Raw genomic sequence first — 24,373 nt, 5'->3', positions numbered from 1 at the left:
ACTTTGTCACCTGCTTCTGGCTGCTCTCTCTATCCCCACTCTTTCTTTTTTATCACTCAAGTACCACTGTATTGAATCTGTATTTTTCATACATGAATACATGCTTTCTGACATTTGTAGCATGAGTAAAAACAATTTGGGAGGGTAAAACTGAATTCTTGTATTATTACATTAATGTATTGTACATGCAGTGTTAAAATATATGGAGTGGCAAGCAGCTGATTGAGGACAGGTGGGTGTTTGAATCTGTAATGGTGTACCATCATCACTTTGGGAGCAGCCAGGCTAAGCATGGCAGGCTTGGATGTATGATGCCGTCAGCCATCTGGCTTTGGATGGGACTCCTGAGGAAGACACAGTCTGGTGCCAACAATCAGAAAACACTTCCAGCATGTTTGAGAATAAGAATGACATGTTCATCTATAGTCTGAATCTGTGTGAAAGCTGCAGCTCTGTTCCTGTGTAACTGTGACATTCACAGATGGAACATGTTTTTCATATATCTACTGTATGTTGTAAATTGCTCAAGGACACCGCTATCAACAAAGACAGACTTTAACATTTGTGTTGTGTCGCAAACATTTTTCAACTACATTAGCGTACAGTCCAATTACTGTATTTTGTGACATGTTACCCCAATACAATAAGACAAGGTTTTACTGAATAAATATCAATGTGTTCACAAATATGTGCTGTTCTTAATGGTAGTCAGATGTTTAGTTACAATACACTATGAATGTGCACTCTATTAATAGTGTCCTATTTAAATGTAGTTCAAATGGGCTTAAGAGTGTGCATGTTTGTCCATACTTTATCGATCAGTGTTTCAGTCACTCAAACATTTTCAAAATGAATCCTGCCCTCTGCATTCACGCCAGCTTTGCATGCATGGAAAACAGAACAGTATCCTCTCTCAGCAATGGAAAATTAAAGACAGGAGAATTAGAAGTGGAAAATTTTGTTTTGTTTTTGCCACAATTTTTTTTTACTGGAGATTCAGATAAGGCAGGGTGCTTGGGAAGGATGCCTGTCATCAATGTCATCAATGGCATATAATAATTTTTTTTTTAAAAAGTAATTTTAATGATTAATTTAAAAAAGAGAGTGGATCAATGTTAGCACCTAATGTCATGAATGAATGAATAAATGAATGAATAAATACTTTAATAATCTCAATGGGAAATTATTTCGAAAGGTACTGCTGGGATTCAAACCCAGGATCTCCTGTTTACTAGACAGGCACTGTAGCCAACAGAACCTGTTATATTTCTCTACATACCATGACACTTGCCTTGCCTTGCTTGCCTTGGACATGAATTTATAGCCAAAATAACATTGTAGAATTGAAATTTACAATACATTAATTTTTATTTTTACTTCATTACATAAAAAAATTACATAAGAAATATATTTAATGGACAAATATGTCACATACAGTATGTGAAAAACCGGAATTTTTAATTCAAATGCAATATTTAATTCTATGGTGAATCACATTTAGTTTGCACAGCTTGAATTAAAACCTGCATCCTGCACCTTCGGTTCATCCACGTGTTCTGATCTTACATTTTCCTATGCATCCTCTACATCTAATGCTTCTTTCAGGTTCCTATGCTTCCTTTTTTATGTTAGGTTTTTCTGTTGTTGTAATTATGTCACTATGGTAATTATGTAATTTATGTAATCTTTTTTTTGTCTATGTCAGTCACTGTTATGTGTATTTATTTGTATCTTTTGTGAGCAGATGTCACCCTGAATTTCCTTCTTATCTATCTATCTGTCTGTCTGTCTGTCTGTCTGTCTGTCTGTCTGTCTGTCTGTCTGTCTGTCTGTCTGTCTGTCTGTCTGTCTATCTATCTATCTATCTATCTATCTATCTATCTGTTGCGCAGTCAAAGCAACAAGACAACTGCAGTAAAAGTAGAATCCACCTGCACATGTATTTCTCCTCACATACATGTGTATGCACGTGTTAGGACAGACATCAACACACGCTAGCCTTGGGTGACATAACAAACACAGCTCCATCACTCTTCTGCACTGCATGAACTATTTATAATGCCCCCTTCCTCATTGAATTACAGATGAGATATGTTTCTCTTTCTTTACATATTTCCCATCCTGTGAGGAATCCAACCCTTTGATAAAGAGTCTACCCAGGACTTCTGCCTAGTAAGAAAGAAGGACAGTTGTATAATTATAAAAATGCAAAAACACAAAGCCAGTTCAATCTGTCTGTGAAACAAGAGTTACAATGAGAGGAAGAGTTATAATGAGAGGAACACACAGGGTGCACATTGTCAAAACACACGTCTCTTGTTTTAAGAAAGCTAAGTATTGACTATGTCTTGTTTCGTAAGCTTAGATAGCTTGTCGTCATGGAGGGAGTGACAGAAATTCAGAGTGACTGACGAAGAAAGATTGGCATCCAGTGAAATATAAAATCAAACTGAGCAGCTTGTCCAGTGAAAACATTTATCTTTTATTTACATTCAAACTCTAGCGAGTTTGGATGTAACTAGTTTGTTTGAGTCTCCTTGTGATGCATAATGGAGAGGAAAAAAACCCAAACAAGTCTCATTTACTTTGAGCCACACATGACTTTCAGCACTAATTAATGTGAGATATCATGTGATCATTATCATATCATTATCTCTCCTTCACACTTTCTCCAATTCCTCAGTCTAACACCTCTTTCATTTCTCTCCTGGAAGAATCCACTCATTCTCGCAGATATTGACATTCATCACCCCATCACAGATGAGGCAGACTATTATTTTATCTGCTGCAGCTCAGTGTTATGTATGCAGAATGAACTTCACATTATGTCACTTATGAGACAACAGTGAAAAGTACTGTATATTCATTAATATTTTCCTAAAGTTGTTCGACTTCCACAAGATACAGATTTTCTTTTTCTCCCATTGCAAATAAAGGTACAAGAAATTTAATTGCAGGTTATTGTACTGCACTATAAATCTGTTTTATTTTTTTTAAATCTGCACATTAAATAAAATACTTATGTAATTGCAAACAGAACTTTAAATAGGCTGTATTCAATAAAAAAGTAAAAGAAACCACTTTTCCACTGCTGACTTGAAGACAGATTCTAACACAACAAAGTTTTTCATAAGACAAATTCTAACATAAAATTCAGCTTATCATTGATGGCCAGCTGTCATAAATTGTTCAGGTATTAGATTATTACATCGCTCTGATTAAAGAGACCAATTCAGAATGTTAGTCCAACAAAGCATTATAAGACGTTTACTTGAAATCTTGCGTTATTACATAAATACTATTCAATCTTCAATCAATTTAAACAAAATGATCTAGTGTCAGATAAACGGGAAAGATGTCAAAAGAATGTGGTCTACAGAGTTCAAAATTATTTAGTAATGAGTCTCTTGCGTTCTATTCTATCAACAAGGATTGATTAGAAAACTGTATGTCTCAACTAATTTATTCCATTCATCATTTTCCTATTCATCCCACAAAATATTTTCACATGTAAAAAAAAGGCATGCATGAAATGTCACCAGATTTTAAATTGATAGCCCATAGTTGTGTTCCATATGGATGGACGGAAAGTAGTAACTCAATATACCCCTTCTGGCTATGGCATGATAAAAAAAATGAAGTTAATATCTTGGTTTAACACCAGCAAAACCAAACAAGGCAGTCACAGACTGTAATATCCCACGACACCCCTGAATTCAAAATTTACCCTGACCTCCTTGCATAGGTCAAAGATCAAAGCTAGTGCTCATGTCCTACCAACCTCTATGGTCTTACTCACACTGGCCTTCTCCCTTGTCTTTCTGTCTTATCTGGCTCCTCAGTGTACAAAAGTTTAAATTTGACCTTGACCTACTTTTCTCAAGGTCATCATCTCATTTTCATCCCCTTTGCCACCCGAGTAATGTGCTTTTTGTTTCATCTTTCTATCTGCAACGGCTGCAAAGATATTTGGTGGACAAATGGACGGACGGATGAACACACGAACACTGACAATTACATTCGCAAGATGTAAAAACTTTCTGCTCACATGTATACTAAAATTCAAACAATACTCAATTTTCAGGTCCACACAGTGAAGCAACTCCACATTGGAAACCTCAGACAGGACAGACAGAAGGATAGAAACTTCACAAATGCAGTTTAATGTCATGCACATAAGATGGACACAGTCTGCACTTCTCGCAGAACTGCTGTTCCTGTGGGACACCTCAAAAGCTCATGATCACAAATCCTTCAGCGCCTGTTGCAGATGAAAACCCAGCTAAAGCTTTCTGACAAAAGCTCTCAACAGTCCAAACAAGTTCCAGAAAATAACTAACAATATAATGGATTGGTGGCTGAGGCTTCTTTGCCAAGATAATGGGAGTTAAATGGGCATGGCCCCAAGCTCTAAAGTTCTGCAGAGAGCTTTTATAAAAACATATATTACCATCCTTCACCTTATCTGTTCAAAGAGCCAGTGATCCTAATACAGATACACTTCGAGAACTCGTCAAATCCAGTAGGCTCTTTATAATCCAAATTTATATAGTGATCAGGCCAGACCTATGACATACTGACATACGAGGAATTAATACACCTACAGGTTTTGTGACAGACCCTAAATCACCTTAAATGTAACTACAGTTCTATCAGCAAAAGGAAGGAAGAGAAAACAAACACAGAAAACAGAAAAGTTTGGAGTGACTACATGAGGATGAGGAGGAAGAACATGCCAAACAGACAGGAAATCAAGCTGAGAAACCTAAATTCTAAGTACAAAGCCTCAGACCATGTCGAAATGGTTTTCACCCACACTTGAGCTAGAAAATCTTACAGCTTGCATGGAATGACAACAAAGGTGTTCACAGGTTCGAGGAAGACTGCACCTTATGCTGAATTGTGTTATAGGTTTTAGCTAGCACATGAGGCACACAGCACACCTAATAACAGAGTTTCTCATGAAAACACAGAAACAGCAGTTTGGAAGTTTTTATAGACTTTCAGCATCTTAGCAGCCAAGCATGAAAGAGACACCTAACAAACAAATAAGCTCCTTTTCCACTGCAATCTATGAATGGTGTGTGCTGTACCGGTGACAGCCAGCTGCCTGGAACGACAAGGCTCGCCGGTAAAGAGGGAGCACTCTGCAGAGTCTGTTATTGCTGCTATCATTCAATTGAACTTGATTTGCATAATTAAACTTTGTTATTGCTTGGTTCTGGAAGCGACTGCAAGTCACTGCTCTAACCAACTGGATGACAGAGGGCATGGGGCATTGATGACAAGACACGCTCGACTGACCCCCGGATATAATTTACCATCACTACAATTATCCATTAATTTGAATTTTCTAAGGTTCAGTTTCCTGTAGATTGGCCGTACTATATATTTCTGTGCAGAGTGACCAATTATGAGCCTTTACTTCAGTTTGCTAACAACATGACAGAGCAGGACAGAGCGGGTCAGACAGGGAGAACGAGATTGAGCAAAAGACAAGAAGTTCACATGCTCATGAAAGCATGGTGCAAATGAGCTTTAAAATTGATGACTCTAAACATCTAACATTTCTTTCATATTCCTATATATTGGCCAATCCACTGAATTTGTTCAAAGTTCAGAGTTAGAGTGACATTTTGAAAAGGGTTTTTATTTTCTTCTAAAACCTTGTCCGTACATAAACTGTGCCATGTTTCTATGGTACAAATCTAGAAAAGGCGCAGTCAAATTTCACATATTAATGCCTTGCCTGTTCTTGAAATGTTTTCCCGCACCTGAAATGTGTCACTACCGTAACACAGCAACACATTGCAATATTAACTAATATAGTAATTTATTAAAATTGTGTGTCCATAAAAAGAATACGATATTTTTAGAAATTTATTATGAAGGGTTTTACAATTAAATCACTTGAAATAATATTTTAAACAAATTTCAAAGTTTTTTTTTACAATATAAAAAGGTATGTGCAATGGTGTAATAAATAAGATATCAAGACCTTCATATTGTGGCAGCATTATGTGTGTTAGTATGAAGGGTGTAAAAGTACAAACATACATAAACATAGTGTAAACATAAACTTCTTCTTTTCCTTTCGGCTTTTCCCTTCAGGGGTTGACATAGTGAATTAGTTGCCTCCATCTAACCCTGTCCGCTGCATCCTCTTCTCTCACACCAACTACCTTCATGTCCTTTTTCACTACATCCATAAACCTCCTCTTTGGTCTTCCTCTAGGCCTCCTGCCTGGCAGTTCAAAACTCAGCATCCTTCTACCAATATATTCACTATCTCTCCTCTGGACATGTCCAAACCATCTCAGTCTGGCCTCTCTGACTTTATCTCCACAAATTCTAACATGTGCTGTCCCTCTGATGTACTCATTCCTGATCCTATCCATCCTGGTCACACCCAAAGAAGACCTCAGCATCGTCATCTCTGCTACCTCCAGCTCTGTCTCCTGTCTGTTGTTTGTCACCAAACAACATTGCTGGTCTCACCACAGTTTCGTACACCTTTCCTTTCATTTTAGCTGAAGCTCTTCTATTACACATCACACCTGGCACTTTTCTCCTCCCATTCCATCCTGCCTGTACACACTTCTCCACCTCTTTTCCACACTCTCCATTGTTCTGGAATGTTGACCCTAAGTACTTAAAATCCTCACCTTCTTGATCTCTTCTCCCTGTAACTTCACTCTTCCACTTGGGTCCCTCTCATTCACACACATGTATTCTATCTTGCTGCGGCTAACCTTCATTCCTCTCCTTTCCAGGACAAACCTCCACCTCTCTAGCTTCTCCTCCACCTGTTCCCTGCTCTCACTGCAGATCACAATGTCATCTGCAAACATCATAGTCCATGGAGATTCCTGTCTAGCCTCGTCTGTCAGCCTGTCCATCACCATAGTGAACAAGAAGGGTCTCATGCAAATACTGCATCTGTAGTACTCTTTTTTGGCATGAAACCATACTACTGCTCACAAATGCTCACTTCTGCCCTTGGTCTAGCTTCAACTACTCTTTTCCATAACATCATTGTACAGCTCATCAGCTTAATTCCTCTGCAGTTGCCACAACTCTGCACATATCCCTTGTTTGTAAAAATGGGCACCAGCACGCTTCTCCTCCATTCCTCAGGCATCTTCTCACTATCTAAGAACAACCCTTCTCACTATCCTGTTGAACAACCCAGTCAGACCCACTCTACTGCCACCTCTCCTAGACACTTCCATATCTCCACAGGTATATCATCAGGACCAACTGCTTTTCCATTCTTCATCCTCGTCAATGCTCTCCTCACTTAATCCTGACTAATCTTTGCTACTTCCTGGTCCACAACAGCTACCTCTTCTAGTCTTTGTTCTCTCTCATTTTCCTCGTTCATCAACTCTTCAAAGCACTCTTTACATCTTTACATCCCTATCCTTAATCACCCTAACCTGCTACACGTCCTTCCCATCTCTGTCTCTCTGTCTTGCCAACCTGTATAGATCAGTCTCTCCCTCCTTACTGTCCAACCTAGCATACAAGTTATCAAAAGCCCCTTGTTTGGCCTTTGCTACTTCTACTTTCACCTTACGTTGCATCTCCCTGTATTCCTGTCTACTCTCCTCAGTCCTCTCAGTGTCCCACTTCTTCTTAGCTAACCTCTTTTTCTGTATACACTCCTGTACCTCCTCATTTCACCACCAAGTCTCCTTATCTACTTTCCTTCCAGATGACACACCAAGTACTCTCCTAACTATCTCCCTGATCACATTAGCTGTAGTTGTCCAGTCATCTGGAAGCACCTCCTGACCACCCAGAGTCTGTCTTAACTCTTTCCTAAAAGTCATGCAACACTTTTTTTTCAGCTTCCACCATTTTGTCCTCTGCTCTACCTTTGCCCTCTTCATCTTCCTCACCACCAGAGTCATCCTACACACCACAATCCTATGCTGTTTGGCTACAGTCTCGCCTACCACTACTTTGCAGTCACTGATTTCCTTCAGATTACACCGTCTACATAAGATGTAGTCTACCTGTGTGCTCCTAAATCCACTCTTACAGGTCAGTCTATGTTCCTGCCTCTTCTGGAAGAAAGTATTCACTATAGCCATTTCCATCCTTTTTGCAAAGTCAACCACCATCTCTCCTGGATACCATACCTGCCCATCACCTCCTTATCACCTCTGTTTCCTGCACCAACTTGTCCATTGAAGTCTGCACCAATGACAACTCTCTCACTTCTAGGTATGCTCTGCATCACTTCATCAAAGTCCAACCAGAATTTCTCCTTCTCCTCCAGCTCACATCCTAACTGGGGAGCATACCCACTAACAACATTGAACATCACACTTTCAATTTCTAGCTTCAGACTCATCACTCTGTCTGACACTCTTTTTACCTCCAGAACATTCCTAGATAACTCCTACTCCATTTCTCTTCCTATCCACACCATGATAGAACAACTTGAACCCTGCTCCTGAACTTCTAACCTTGATACCTTTCAACCTGGTCTTCTGGACACACAGTGTGTCTACCTTAACAATAACAATAAACATAAATAATAATTAAATAATAATATAAATACACCGTTCATGTTAAATAATAACTAAAAGCCTAGTTACTTCAGGGCGGCAGTGGCTCAGTGGTAAAGTGGGTGGTAGAGGGGGTCGTCCTATGATTTCGAGATTGGCGGTTCGATTTCCGCTCCAGCCTAAAAAAATACCCGGAGGTGAGCTAACAGTGGGAGGTGTCAGCTCACCTCTGGAGCACTGCCGAGGCGCCCTTGAGCAAGGTGCCGTCCCCTTTACAATTGCTCATTTGAGGCGCACCAAGATGGAGCTGCCTGCCACTCTACCTCACTTGCATGCCTACAGGCTCCCTTGTGTATGTGTGTGTGTGCTACAGGGGCCTGTACACATTAATATATATATATATGTATGCGTTTGAATCATTAGCTAGATTGTGCATTCTTAATTTCCCTTCGGGGATCAAAACAGTATATTAAATTAAAAATTAAAAAATTAAAACCTAGTTAATTATAATATAGTTAGTTATTTCGTTATTTCGTTACTTGGTTAGTTAGTTAGTTCAAAAACAAGTTAGTTTAAAACTTAGTTCAAAACCTAGTGAGTTAGTTTAAAAACCTAGTTAGTTTAGCACCTATTTTGTTCAAAACCTACTTACTTTGTTAGTTATTTCAAAACCTAGTTAGCTTAAAACCTACTTAGTTAGTTCAAAAAACTAGTTAGTTTAAAACCTAGTTTGTTCAAAACCTAGTTAACAATAATAATTATTTAAGATAAATAGTGTAAACATAAACAGTATAAACATAAACAATAAACACAAATAATGATTAAATAGAAACATAAATATGTATCATTACTATGTTTGAGTATAATGTAACAATAATGATGAGACATAGCCTTAAATATTTGAAATATTACATGTTGTCACAACTGTAACAATTATGTCACAACCTTGATGTTACACATTGTTACAGTTTTGACTGTTACAGTTGTGACATTTTTCGACAATTTCTAGCATAACTCAAACATACTAACAAGTAAATGGCTGGAAACAAATATTTGAGCAGTTGTACACACAACAAAACATTATATTTTGATTTGAATATTATGGTATACTGACTTGTAGATAATTTTTGTACTGTTGTGACACAATTTAATGTAACATACTGATTTGTTAGACTTTGGAACACATTTACTTAAAAATGATGAGAGATAATGACTCACCCTGCAGCCATAAGGGACAGAGATTCTATGTAAATTACTGGCCAAATTCTGTTGTGTGGCTAAAATCAGGCTCCACCCAGGTGGTAAAACAACTTGTGTTATGGTTGTGACATAAAAGCGTGGGACAGCATTTTCTGAAGCATGTTTTATAATTTTTTTTTTAAAAACTGCCAAGTGAATCTAAATAATTTATATTCTGTTTAAAATGAACCAAACATACATTTTAAAATATACCATTGGAAAAAATGAAAAAAAATATTTTAATGGAAAAAATTTAAAAAATCTTTTCAGTATTATTTTCAGGGGTTGAAATTTAGAGGTTGGAGATTGGGACAACTACTTCCCAATGGAAAGCACCTAGGAAGGTAGCATAAATGATGATTTTGTATAAAATTAGTTCAATCACTATCTAGTTACAGTATTGTGTTTAATTAGATCACAACATAATCTTTGTAAATATTGAACATCTGAATTCTCAATTGTTTTGTTAAGTAATTTTTTTATTGTGGAACAGCAATTTCCACGAATTTGGTAGAATGACCCACATATGTGTTTAGAATTTAATTTCCCAGGCTTAAGAGTGACACTGAACAACAATAGATTATTCTTTAAAAATCATTGAAAACAAACAATAACACAAAAAGGGCATTATGAAGAACCTTGTAGATGGAGTGAACACAGACAAATGAAGGCTATTTCACAGACCATAAACCCAAATACTTGTTTCATTTACACAGGTAGCCTTTGTAAAATGTAGCTTTTCATTTTAACACCAAGCAACAAAAGGACAATAAAACAATTCATTTAACTGCAGGACAACAGAATTTATCAGAGAATGTCAACAATTTATCTTTTTGTTTACAGAAATCCTGTGATGGAAGATGCTGCCCGCTATATGTTAACTTAGCTTCAGCCAAACGGATCAAATTAGAGACTTACCTCGATTAGGTGTGGAGTGGGATTGAACCCACACATGTTGCACACTTGGTTGTGGCATTGTGTGCAGGTATTGTAGTTGGGTTGTTCTGCTTTGTTGCCGATGTTGAGGTTTGTTTTGCAAAGAGGACAACAAGCTTTTGGTTTAGAGGACTCTGGGGGAGCATGCTGTTGTTGTTGTGGAGGAGGGGCTCGAAGCCCTTGTTGTGCTGGCTGAGACCCTGAGGGTTTACCTGCCCCAGGTGTTGGACCAGGGGGTCCACCTGGTTTGGGTGCCGGTTTTTGGGGTGGTTGTTGGGGTTGAGTCGTCTCAGATATAAGTGTACTGGCTTGGTTAAGAAGAGAAGCACCAAAACCAAACAACTTTCCAAAGGTCTGCTCTGGAGGTGGGGGTTGTCGTGAAGGGGAACTCCCTGCACTTCGAGTCTGGTCCTGGCGAGGGTGGTGGGGTTGGTGAGCAGGAGAGCTGCGGGACAGATCTGGCTGAGACGGAGCCTTGGCCATGCTTGGGAGAGAAACTGACCCCATAGGATGCTTTGCCTGTTGCTGACTTGGTCCAGCTGTACCAGTCTGTTTTGTGGGGGCAGGCAGTTGTGTCAGCGTCTGAGGAGGGGTCTGTGTCTGGGGCGCAGGCTGAGCCGTAGCGTCAGGTTTAAGTTCTGGTTTTGCAGCATGAGAAGGAGAGTGTATCTGTTGCTGACTCTTGGAACGTGGTGTGGTCATATCCATGCCCAATGCTCTTTGCATCTGACAGTTCAGACACAGCCACTCTTGGACCTGTGAAAGAAAAAAATGAAAAAAATGTAAGTATCTAAACTTAATCTTTCACAACATAAATGACAGCTAGACATTAACTGACATATTAGGAAATGCATATATTCGTTTACATGTCTACACATTTGATGAGAAGGCATCTAGACTATTTTATTGGTGTCTGAACATTTACAGAGACTTCTTAAAAGGGACTATACCCAACCAAGAAATAGTCCTGCCCCAAACCTCAAATTATTATTCTTGCAGTTGGGTTGATGAGCAGGTGAAACAAATTATATTGATCATATTAATTTGTGAGGTCAAGGGGTGAAGGCATAGAGAATATAAGCTTTGAAAAGGGCTAGGCTAGCTGTTTCTGTTTAGCTGACTAACTTTACTAACATAACCTAACTCAAGAGACAGTAATAAAATAAGTCATGACATATAATAAATAGAGTGTTTGCATCTTCTCCCTTTGTTTCCTTTGGCTTCTACTGAATGCTCCAATTTTTCTAAGAAGATGCAACATGAACTAAAAAGTCTTGATTGCCTATGGGTTGGAATGTGAATAGGACCATGTGGGTCTGTCAATGTGATGGACTGGCTCTCTTCCCTTGCCCTCTATCCATTGCATCCTGGGATATCTTCCAGCCTTCAGTGAATAGTAAATAATATATGTACTGAAAATGACTGACTGAAAGAACAACTGTAAATAATGTAAAATAATGAACGTAAATGTCCCTGTGCCTCAACATTAGCATTTATTGTAAAACATTCTTCACCCATAAACAACTGTGTGGAAAATAAATGTGACAAAAGGCAGTTAACTGTGGATGTCTTCAATAAATCATGGGTGCCCCTGATTTTGTACTTTCCCTCGTATCTATTTTGTCTTAGTCCCTCTAGGATTCTCTTATGGCTACCGTTCTCATTAAAATCCCCCAACCACTCTCCATGTGATTCTCCTGTGTTGCCATGTTTTTGTGCCTCCTTCTTTTGTCCTTACAGGCTTTCTGCTCCATATAGGCCCATAACAACGTGAAAGCCAGAGAGAGGCCTGAGTGATGGCATACATCCATAAGTGGTAATTGGCATCCCAGTGATTTGACAGCTGCCACATTATTGTAGCTGTCTTGGATTTGTGGTCATTACATAATGCTGTAATGCATTGTAAATGCAGTCACAGAATGGTTGTGTGAGGGTTGGGGCACAAAGAGCGAGGTGGGAGGCCTGGGCAAAAGATTTTTCCTACTGAACCTTTTTCTGCATAAGCCTATAGAGGTGTTTTCATGAAGATTGTGGTTTGCTTTAGCTGAGTTTTAAAGACTGAGAGCTAGCAGAGCAAGGACTCAGAATGTAGAACAATCTCTTCACTCAAACGTCTTTGAAAGCCTGTGGCTATGGAGGATGGCTTCAATAGTGAGCTGATAAATAACCCATCTACACAGATTCAGACACAGTAAGCCAAATGTCTAAAGCTTACTGTGAGGAAATGGACATAATTTTATCCTAATAAGGTTACGGATAATTACTGGCAGGCTTGTGTTTTGCAGAAATGTTCAACTTATTGCTTTAAAGTGCAACTGAAGACCAATGTTTTACTACACAAACAGTGACATGATCAAAACTGTCAAAATTAGTATTTATTATTAGGGAATGGTAATACCTAAAACAACTTTGAAATTTGTGATTGTATGATGTTAATATACTGCTTGAATGTTTATCCATTTTGTATTGATTTCATAATGTCATGGGCTGCATAGACTATACTCTATATTATTTGTCAAATATTATCACTACTAGCTGGATATCACTTCACAGTTTAGCTGCAGTTGTATGAGTCACTGAAGAAAAACTGTAACATTGCTCCACATATTGTCAAGTAATGACTTACAGCTCTTACTTACACATATTGTAAAGTGCTGACTTACAACCCTTGCTAAAACAAGAACTTAACCCCAGTTGACAATTTTGGCTGATAAATAGACTGACTTGCCATTTTGTGTCATTTAAGTTTTCATTTATAATTATACTTCACAGAAAATTACTGACAAAGTTGAAATGTGGGTTCACAGGTCTGGACCCAGTCTAATTTTACTGGCCTCAAGTAGTAAAAGTCCTTGATGAGGTAATGTCAACGTGGTTTTGTGACTCCAGTTGGCCATGATTTTACTGATCAGTTTAGTTACACATGCAACAGATGCATCAGACAACACTGATATTTACTTAACTTGGATCCAGACCCCAGAATCATAGTCTACGCCTCTGAACTGCTCAGACTTTCCAATACATCTGGTGCTGAGGTCACTGACAACAGCTTCCTCTGGTGAGAGAAATAATCCAATCAATGAGATACTGAGAGACCTCCCACAGACTAAGGGCATGGGTAGCATGCAATCCTTCTGGGATGCAGCCCTCAGATTTTATGGTACTGAATGGATCAAATTCTGATACTACAAAAAGTAACTTTGGGGTGTTCTCTGAATTATGTCTTCATCACTTTGTAGTTATGCTCTGTTTTTATATTGCTATATATATTAGTAATATAAATATTAACTGCAAACCTGCTCCAAAATTGAGAGTGATTGAGAAAAGGGATGATGCTGATTTTCCACGTAGCTTTTATCATCAATAACACTGACAATGGAACCACTGTTGATTTCTTATCTAAAAAACTGGTTAGACAATACGATGAATGCAGTGTGTGACTGTGTGAATGAAGTGAAAAGTAGCTGTGATTATCACACTAAGAGGAGGAGTGCAACAGACATAAAAACTTGAAGACAAAAAATCGTTTCACCTATGTGTAAGTTCACTGGATGTCCACATTTCTAAAGAACTGAACCATCATTTGTGGAAAAAAATCAGATAGTAGCCGAAAATCACATTTTCTGCAGCCCTCCTCTTGTTTAACTCATCAGCTTGTTGCAGAAATCCTCCTGATATCACTGTGGGGGTGATGGGTGGGGTCAGTGATGACACCGGTTTGAAATGCTAAAGCCAACAGGAATGGCAGTGAAGCAGTTTTTCAGCCAGCAAAATGGGTTTATATTTTAAATGTGCTGATATTTACTTATTAAAATGACAAAATTACTGATTAATCATTGTAATCATTCAATTTCATAATTTTTATTCACTGTTTTTAAGTGTTCCACTTCAGCTGCCTTATAGGCGGTTGATCTGTAAGTTCATCAATCAGTCAGTCGGTCATTCAGTAAACTGGTAGAAAGAAAATAAATCTCAGGGTCAGCATCATCTCAGCTGTTAACCTTTCCCAGTCCTCAATTTAATATTGATGATTCCATGGATTTCATTGTCAGTCAGAAAGACTGACAAGGCAGAATGGAGGTGGAACCTGGGGACATTCAGAGTAATGTGGGAGGAGAAATAACCCCGTACGCCAGCGAAACACAATACCACCAAACACGGGAACTGCATCCAATCAGAATCTCACAAATATAACCTCCTCCTCCTATCGTTATTACTGTCATTGTTTTTCTCTCCAAATTGTGCTTAGCATAATCATATTAATAAACAAAAAAACAGAAAAACAAAGAAAGCATCTGTAGGGGAACAAGCAGCTATTTCTCAGTTTCATCGCGTCTCTGCTTGCTTCTGTCTCATCTCTGTCTCACTCTGTTCTCTGTCCCTCTTGTTATGAGGCAATCATGTGGATCTTTATGAAATCTGATCTGTGTCAGCAAAAAACAAGTGCACTGCACACTCTGTCTTCTGCCCTCCTTCGCTATCAGTTCTTTGTCGCAGCCCTCCATCTTGTTCTCTTTAATCTATCTTCATTTCTCCTTCTTATCTGCGTCTCACACATCATATCATTGCCTGTAACTCTCTTCCTCCATCTCCATGTCATGCACACATTTTTAGTGGGACTCACCTACGATCTCTTTAACACACTGATCTAAATCCTGCCTTGACTTGCTGTGCTAGGGCTGCGTGTGTGTGTGTGTGTGTGTGTGTGTGTGTGTGTGTGTGTGTGTGTGTGTGTGTGTGTGTGTGTGTGTGTGTGTGTGGGTGTGTGTGTGTGTGTGTGTGTGTGTGTGTGTGTGTGTGTGTGTGTGTGTGTGTGTGTGTGTGTGTGTGTGTGCGTGTGTGCCTGCACGTGCATGCGTGCTGTGTGTAAGATAGAGAGAGAGAGAGAGAGAGAGAGAGAGAGATACAGAGAGAGAGAGAGAGACAGAGAGACAGAGAGAGAGAGAGAGACAGAGAGAGAGAGAGACAGAGAGACAGAGAGAGAGAGAGACAGAGAGACAGAGAGAGAGAGAGAGCATGTATGTTCAATGGAATACAGCACATCAAAGGTCATAAGCAGGGACCGGAGCCCGCAGTTCTGAGAACTCAGCCAACAGGATGCTCAAGCACCATGGTTTCATGAAGAACAACGACATGCAACCAAAAATAGAATGTGAGCAGCAGGGCCCACAGAGACATGGACATGGATCGAATAATGAGAGCAAAGCATCCTTGTTAACCAATGCACATTAACACTGGCATTTGAGTTGATTTGGGTTTGATCTATTATGATGAATGGATGGAAGTTCAAAATGTTTACAAAGGAAGAAATTTGGACATCTACAGATTAATAGCAAGAAACCTGCAAACAAGGATCACGTGCAATGATTAAACTGAGTCCCTGATCTGCTACTCAGTAATCACTAACTGTGTTTTTAAACTGTGATTTTAATATTTTTAGCAGTGTTGACTCAGATGAATCTGATTTATTTCTAGAGTTAATCAAACCTAACTAAAACATTTAAATACTCAATAGGCCTTCATCATGAAAGGCACAAGTGTATCTAATAAATAATAAATAATGTTTGAGTTCCATGTAATTGCTTCCCTTTCAGGCCTGGTGGGGTCAATGCCAGCTCACCGTCACACTGTCATGACTTACTGTAACACACAAGCAGAACAGAGCCAGGCTCCATAAACCATCAAATCTGTTTCGTGCTATACACTTTGCATGGAACTTCAACGGTCTATAGATTTTAACTTATTTTGTAATTGACACTACCATTACATTAAGTGTGATGTTTGACAGGTCAGATATTAATGGCACCAGAAAGCCTCCCTAACTCAAGTGTAGTTGAGTCATTCCATGTATTTGTGTCAGTACATCAAATGTGTAAAGTGTCCTGCTTCTTCTCTGTTTTTACTTTGATAACACATGTGAACCTTCGTGTCCCAGGATGATTGTATCAGGAAAACTTCTACCGGACAATAAGGCAGTCAAAGGAAGAAACTTTGTCTCAGGGATCACCTTGCCATATCGTCATGTAGTTCCTGTGCCATTCCTTGCAAATGGGCCCAATGTAAATAGAAATTCCTCTCAATGCCTCTCTGTTTCTGTCCTCTTGTGCCTGTCAATTTATGTTATTGTCTCAGCTCAACTCACCCCCAGTCAGCCTTACAAACCAACACAGATTTATAACCTCTCTAAAAACAAAAAATATATACTTTTAAATTTCTATTCATGTTTGATATTAGATTTCCATAACCAGGTGCACTCATGAGGCAAATCACCAGATATTCTGGAGAGTAGTCCAGAGTAATAGTACACTTGGTACACCCATGAGGAAATAACTGGCATTATAACTGCCTTAGAATTAATCTGTCCTGTATGGATGGATGTTCTGTATTACTTTTTATTACAGAAACAGGGTAAAGAATATGGATTGAAGAAATTCAAACACACTGACAAAATGTGATGCAGCCTATTGTTCTTTGTTGGAGTGCAATGTCCAGCTGATCACAGTGATCGGAACTTAAATGCAGTGAGAAAACTACCCAAGACACAACTGCCAAATATACATTCAAGCACAGTTTCTAATGGCTGAAATCTATTTAGCTGCATCCATAACAGAATGTTTACTTCTTACACCATGAACAGCTTGTTCTCACAGCCTGGTGTTACTGCGGCATTTTGAGAAAATCCATTTTTGTCCATGGGATTAGACAATGGGCAACATTACAGTCCAAGTCAGTTAAAACATCCGTTAAACCAAGGAATAGCTGACCACTGTGATGTGCAGGGGTTTTATTTTTCACTAGGAGACTAAAACATCTGGCTAATCAGCCAAAATATTTGATAGTGTGACTCATACCATCTGCTAACCCCAACTGAAAATAAACCTTTGTAAAAACAAGTAATTTGAACATGTTTCCCCATACTCCACAAAACACTAGGGTAGAGGATACTGTTTAGGACAAAGATCAAAATCTACGCCAGAAAGTAATAATAAAATAATATAAACACATAGTTGATCTACTTTGAGACATGTTGTGCACAAAAAGATTCCAGATGGATGGACAGGTGGACCTACAATAACTATATTTTATTATTTCCTGGTGGAGGTGCAGTGGGGGGGGGGGTCAGTAGAATCCTACATTGGGGCTGAATTTGAAGCTGTCAATTTATTCATAAAATACAATGTTAAAGTAGGAAAAGAGAATTAAAACCAATACTGTCCTTATATGAAATTCTAAAGCTGTTGTGGTGAAGATTTGGGGGAAACTTAAAAACAAACATGTTCATATAACACGCAGAAGCATTAGAATGTATTTGGAGTTTTGTCTCTGACCACAAATGTAAGTTGAATATTTTCTCTGCCCTCAGTTTTGTTTTCTCTTCCAACAACTTTTCAGGGAAATATTTGTCTATTTAGCTGCAAAAGCTTCTCTGTGTACACTAGCTCGTCTCTAACACTGTCTGTCTATTTGTTGCACAGCAGGTATTGTACAACAGGTTTATCTGAGACTTTACAGTGGGGAAACAGGGACTGAGCCAAACTTCTGTTGTAGGTTCATCAACCAAAACATAAAGATGAATAGCAATAATGAACAGAAAGATGGTAAAATGCACCTTGGCAAAGGGAAACAGGTCAATATCTCTTTGTGGATTTGTTAAACAAGTCCTTTCAACATAGTTCTTGTCATTATTGATTCGTGGAGCAAAAAGCTACAAACTATTCATACGTTTCTGGATGAAATGTTTTACCAAAGGCATATTAAGTGTAATATCATCTGGAAATTCAAAATATAGGGTGAAGTTTAGAATTGCTTATTAAATTTATCTGTTAAAACATCAGCCATGATCTCCTTTCTGATCTTTATTGATTGGAAAAGAGGAGGTATATGCAATTTCCTCCGGGATTATTAAAGTATCTATCTATCTATCTATCTATCTATCTATCTATCTATCTATAGGAGTGGTTCAGCAGAATCTTTTATGTAGGAGAGACTGTTAAAGTGCTTCCTGAACTCATGGGATTGTTGTTTAAAAGATAAAGATGTTTTTCAAGAGCAATTTTCAAACAAAAGTCATAATTTTTACTGTTGCTATTATATTATTGCTTTATATATTCAATCATATACAGTATATTGAAATCTTTCTACTGCAGTGTTTGGAGCTGCAGTGTTGCATAGGATGAACACTGTGACTACGGTTAATTTATGATGATGCTTTTCTCTCTGGTTCTGTCTCCCTCTGCTACCACACAGCTCTTTCTGCCTCTTCCTCTCAGCTGTGGCTTCTCAGGACCGGGACCAACGTGGCAGACAGAAGGAGGGTAACATCTATAAATAGAAATTGGACCAATTATAAAGCAGATGTTCCCCTGTATAAAACACTGTTGGATGAGGGCGTATGTCACTTTCAAGAGCTCTCTTTATTCTTGTTCTCTGTTGTTTAATTCTCCAAGTTTATCTGTGACTCTGACTGGTTTCCTTTATTCTTCATTATTTTCTTCAAATATGTAGTAATGTTCCTTCTCCGTACTGTTATCTAAACAATAACAGTAATATGCACAAACATACGTCTCAGATCACATGTATCAACCCTGCTTCTTCATTTTAGCTGACAGCTCTGGAACAGACTGAGGCGTTTAGCATCTATTTGTTCGTCTTTGTTTACATGTCTCTGAATTAGATTCTCATCAGCAGGATGCTTCTCTTATTTATACTTTATATCCCAGGCTGGAGACACAATTTGGAACTTGTGGACAATTACACATAATCTAAAATGCCCAAATATAGGATTGCTGCCTATTCTTTTAATCAGCACTGCCATCTTTCTGTAATTTAATCTGGTATCATCTTCAGTGACGAATTTTGCTCGTATTATCCCTGTAATCTGGGATGGGTCAATCAGTGTCAGTGAATTATTTGTAAACAATCTCTATCCAAGCAGAGCGTGAAGCTGACAGATCCGATGCTTTTATCAAGAGAGAGTCCCTGAACCACAATAAATAAAAAGCTGTTTTTAATAGAAATCACCACAGGAGATTTTTCTATAAAAAACAATATGTGATAAAGAAATTCCTGAGGGTTTTAAACCACTTTATCACAATGTCCACTCCTGTTTAAAAGGAATGCCCTTAGCTTCTTCTGCTTCTCTCTGGGTCTGTCTCTCTGTGATCATTCCAGTTATCGCCACCTTCAGCCTATCGTCACCTCAATCTGCAACGCGTGACCATCATCAGTCTCACTGATGAGTGTTGAGACAGTGTTAGATCTGCTGCAGCAAGAAAAAGGTCTGATCTATGCTAAGTAGGTTATGGGGGTAAAGCTTCAGGTCTCCAGAGGCTGAATGTTTTACTTCAGTGTGTCTCTCTTTGTCACTATCTGACAAGATCACTAAGACTGAGCTGAAAAAGACCCGTCCGATCCACCTCGGTAGCTCTTTTTACTGCCATGCTCTCCATCACTCCCTGCCACATCTATTCTTTACTATCTGTCTATACACTTTCTCTCTAGTTGTTCTATCTCCTGCAGTTTTCTCCTTCCCACATTTGCAGAGTCACCCTCATGAACACAAACACACACCCCAGTTAAAATTCATTTTACTCCACAAATTCTAGTATTTATCCATGCTACAGTTGCTCTGACAGCCTGCAGAGCAGCTTAGCTAATAGTGTATCTCGGCTGTACGTGACTCAGTGGAGTTGACGTGAAACTCTGTGACAGATGACACAGCCACACCTGACTCACAGTAACAGTGAAGCATAGCCTAATTCAAATAAGGCACGTGATTTATTTTAGGATGTAGGCACCGGCTTTCTTGGCTACCTGTTATCAGGAATATGTGTTTGAATAAAAATGAATATATGTGAATGTTGTGCTACAACCAGCTTTTCGGGAGAATCTAGGCATCATTTAGATGCTCACAGAAAGGGTGGATGTAGTTCGGTTCCCATGTATAGTGTACAGTATATTGACTTGGTCACATCAGCTATGAGATAACATAGAGCTCGCTCCAGACAGAGGCGTGAGATTACAGCTGATAGGTGATAGTGACCATCGTGCTGCTGGGCACTCAGTAAAAAATGTGTCAGGTTAGGATCAACAATGATGAGTCATCCAAATAATTTAGCACTTCATCCATCAAGGCAGTCAGGCCAGAATGAGAAAGATCACAGCTCTCAGCGGCTAATTAACATCCTCACTGAGTATCAGTCAGTTGTTCAGCCCAGCCTTGAGCTAGTCTAAGCCAAACTCATAACAATAGTCGACATGAGTCACAAATGTCAATGAGATTAAATGACCACAAGACCAATTAAATCAGAATGAAGCATCTGAATCATTAGGTTTGCATTCACATGGCTTTCATAGGAATACTAAGCTGCAAATGCCATGAATGGGTAGAGCTGATATACAGCTAGGAGGAACGCAAATAGATCTATTGACAAATTAGAGAAGCCAATATATACGCTGTAATATGATTCGTATATTTGTAAATGGTGCATCATCAATGACAATATTAAAAAATAAAAGCACACAGATAAGCAGTTATATTTGAAAGCAGGATTTCCAGCCTGATCATAAGAATAAGGATGTGTTTGGGCACATGTGTGAAACATTCAGCTTTTGTTGCATGTTTTACACAGAAATCTGGTGCTTCAGACAAAACACTGCCACACTATTCTTGGTGTTTAATCCTTCAGGCCATCTCTATCACTGCATGCCTGAATTCACTCTGATCTGTTTGCACGATCACTTGTTTTCAAGCTTCTTCCTTTTTTAAACACCATTTTAAAAGTGTCCAAACATTTTTTGTTAACAATGTGAACATACCGTGATATATGACGAGTGTGTTTATGACTCAGGTCAGACTGACAGTGGGAACTTAGTAGCATATATACAGTTTGTATGTATCTCCTTGGTCGTTTGGTAAATGACTACAGAACTTGGTGTAAAATGGAAGCATTTCTTCATAACATCCTACCTACCTCTGTAAGGTGAGGGTTGGGATTGAAGCCACACTGGTTGCACACCATGCAGCGGCACTGCGTGCAGGTGTTGAAGTTTGGCCTGTCGTTCCCGGCGCCCATCAGGTCAGTGGTTTTGCAGACGGGGCACAGTTTGCTGCTGGGCATAGGTGCAATTTGTGGCACAGAATATGGGGAGGTAGGGACACTGCCTCGGTCTGGGGACACAGTAGGGGACCTCCCAGTTCTGTTGCTCCCCACATCAACCTGAAGACTCTTCCTGGACACATGACCCTGGGCCTGTTCGCCATGGGATGCAGCGTGTTGAGGGGTGTCATGAGATGCCAGCCTGTCCCCTGTACCATGGCCACTCTGCACCCCTGCTTTCAGTCCTGGGTCTGACGGTGGTGGTCTAATAAAGACAATAAGGAGACAAGACTGAATTTTTGACCTTCGTCCTACTGCAGGAGTTAAACTGATTTATATGGAAAAGACCATCTGTAAAGTGAAAGCACTCGGTCATATTACAATAAGTACATAACATAGAGCTAACTCTAGTTCAATCAGACACACACATGGACATTGGAGCTTGTTTTGTCATTAAATTTACCAAGTTTGTGGAAATCTTAACATTTAACTAATGCACTTAAAATTTAGTACATCAGAGGGACAGCACAAGTTAGAGGTTTTGGAGATCAGTCAGTTTTGGAGATGGAGTCAGAGAGGCCAGACTGAGATGGTTTGGACATGTCCAGAGGAGAGATAGTGATATATTGGTAGAAGGATGCTGAGTTTCGAACTGCCAGGCAAGAGGCCTAGAGGAAGACCAAAGAGGAGGTTTATGGATGTAATGAGGGACGACATGAAGGTAGTTGGTGCGAGAGAAGAGGATGCAAAGGACAGGTTTAGATGGAAGCAACTGATTTGCTGTGGCGACCCCTGAAGGGAAAAGCCGAAAGGAAAAGAAGAAAGAAGAAGTGTGCATTTTGTTATTATTTAAAAAGAGCTGCATTTCATGTTTCCTTCTTTGTGTTTATATACAGTAGTAAGCTCTACTTAAAGATTAAAAAGATTAAATCCACTTTATTTGTCCACACATGGGGAAATTATCTTTACAGTCTTCACACTTGACTGAAACAAGGAGCAGTATGTTTTCTCAAACATTATATTTTGAAACTTAGCAGCTGCGTGATGTGCTCGGTCCACATAGCTTCAGGAAAATTTAATGTTGCTCATAGTGTGATATCAGACTACTCAAAACGAGAGGCGTATATTGAATATTTTATATGGTCTCTATCAGTTTCTGTGAAGTCCTCTTTGTGGCTTATTTTCACAATGTTGAGGGTAAAACAAAGACCGGGTGTGAGACAACAGTACCATGAACTTGGCTGTCATGTGCATTCAAGCCATTCACCATTCAGGCAACTTAATAATTAGCAATGGAGGATTTCTTCTGTTATACCAAACTGCCCCATGTTTTGTCATGCACAACATGACTTCAAACAGTGTCATCAGCAGTTCTGCGTCCACAGTGAGACAATGTTTAAAATAAAGGGAGGAATAGACATCATGTTAAAATTATGAGTCACAGCCGATGACTTGAGCTGCTGCACGACTCTAACCTTATTCCACTCTCCACAGTAGCTTTTTATTCTCTGTTCCAAGCCCATCAGGGAGAATCCGCACCTCTCAAACCATGTTATATTCAACACCTTCCTGACAGCGTGCTCTCTCAACACTCTCAGATTGAGACTGGAACTCCAAAGATATTTTGAAGCTATTGACCACTGATACAGAGAGCAGACCACTTAAATTCCTACTGACCTAATGTCCTCACGAGAAGGGAAGGAGTCTCTCATTATAGGTTGCCCTAAACTTTCCAACACCAAAAAAATATATAAATACCATCTCTACACATGTGAACATATTAAGTGTGACTCAAAGAATAGATCAACATTTTATGTAAATTGTTTATGTGTGCTTTTCAGACATGTAGAACAAATGGTCCAGCCAGCAGCTGCTGGTCCCTGGACAGCGGTGTTATGAGGTAAACCATTTATGGTTTTGTGCTAATCTAAGCTGACTGGCTGAAAAAGCAAACTTCTTCATCATGTGTTTTAAATGCACAAACTTTCATTGCATGCTATCAAGCACAAAGCGGAAATCCTGTGATGAACAGACTTCATCAGCATTGTCACACAACAACAAATCCATCAAACTGTGACAAGACAAAACATCATTTTTTCAGTGACAAAATATGAAGACTAACAAAAGAATAGTATGAACTCTCCAACCAGACTATTTGAATGTTGTCAGATACAACATAATGTAGATGGATGAATGATTTGATCCTTTTCAAAAATATGAATACTAGGTTTATGAGAACAAAAACACCAACAATATTTTCTCCTTCACAAAATACTAAATATTTTACAAACCACTAATGTGAACATGCATCAGAGCCTCCATGGCTTCAGGCAAAACAACATTGATTAAAATGCACTGTTCAATTTCATTCTGAGTTTGAGCACAGGGTAACGACTGCACCCCTAAAACATCAAATGAAAAATAAGTTGAGTTTCCCCTCAGCTACCACTCCTCTAGTACACCTCAGCAGCACCAGGCTGTAACTGACAAAACCTTTCCTGAGAACATAAATCATGAGCTGGCAGAAAGTGTTGATCCATTACATTACATAAAGGACTTACTGTGCAACACAAATTACGG

At 39.0% G+C, this 24,373-nt stretch overlaps 1 protein-coding gene across 1 annotated transcript in view; it reads right to left on the bottom strand.

The window, feature by feature from the left end:
* bsnb (bassoon (presynaptic cytomatrix protein) b) overlaps positions 1 to 24,373 on the bottom strand; it is a 64,811-nt gene that overhangs the window by 34,806 nt on the left and 5,632 nt on the right. The window contains exons 2-3 of the mRNA XM_068315385.1: positions 21,668 to 22,058; positions 10,677 to 11,450 (exon numbers count right to left, since the gene is read on the bottom strand). Coding sequence (XP_068171486.1) covers positions 10,677 to 11,450; positions 21,668 to 22,058 — 1,165 coding nt within the window. The remainder of the gene's footprint in view (positions 1 to 10,676; positions 11,451 to 21,667; positions 22,059 to 24,373) is intronic.

Source organism: Antennarius striatus, chromosome 5 (assembly GCF_040054535.1).
Source record: "Antennarius striatus isolate MH-2024 chromosome 5, ASM4005453v1, whole genome shotgun sequence".
Classification (NCBI taxonomy): domain Eukaryota; kingdom Metazoa; phylum Chordata; class Actinopteri; order Lophiiformes; family Antennariidae; genus Antennarius; species Antennarius striatus.
Note: the sequence above shows the minus strand (reverse complement) of the source record. Positions and strands in the feature narration are given on the sequence as shown.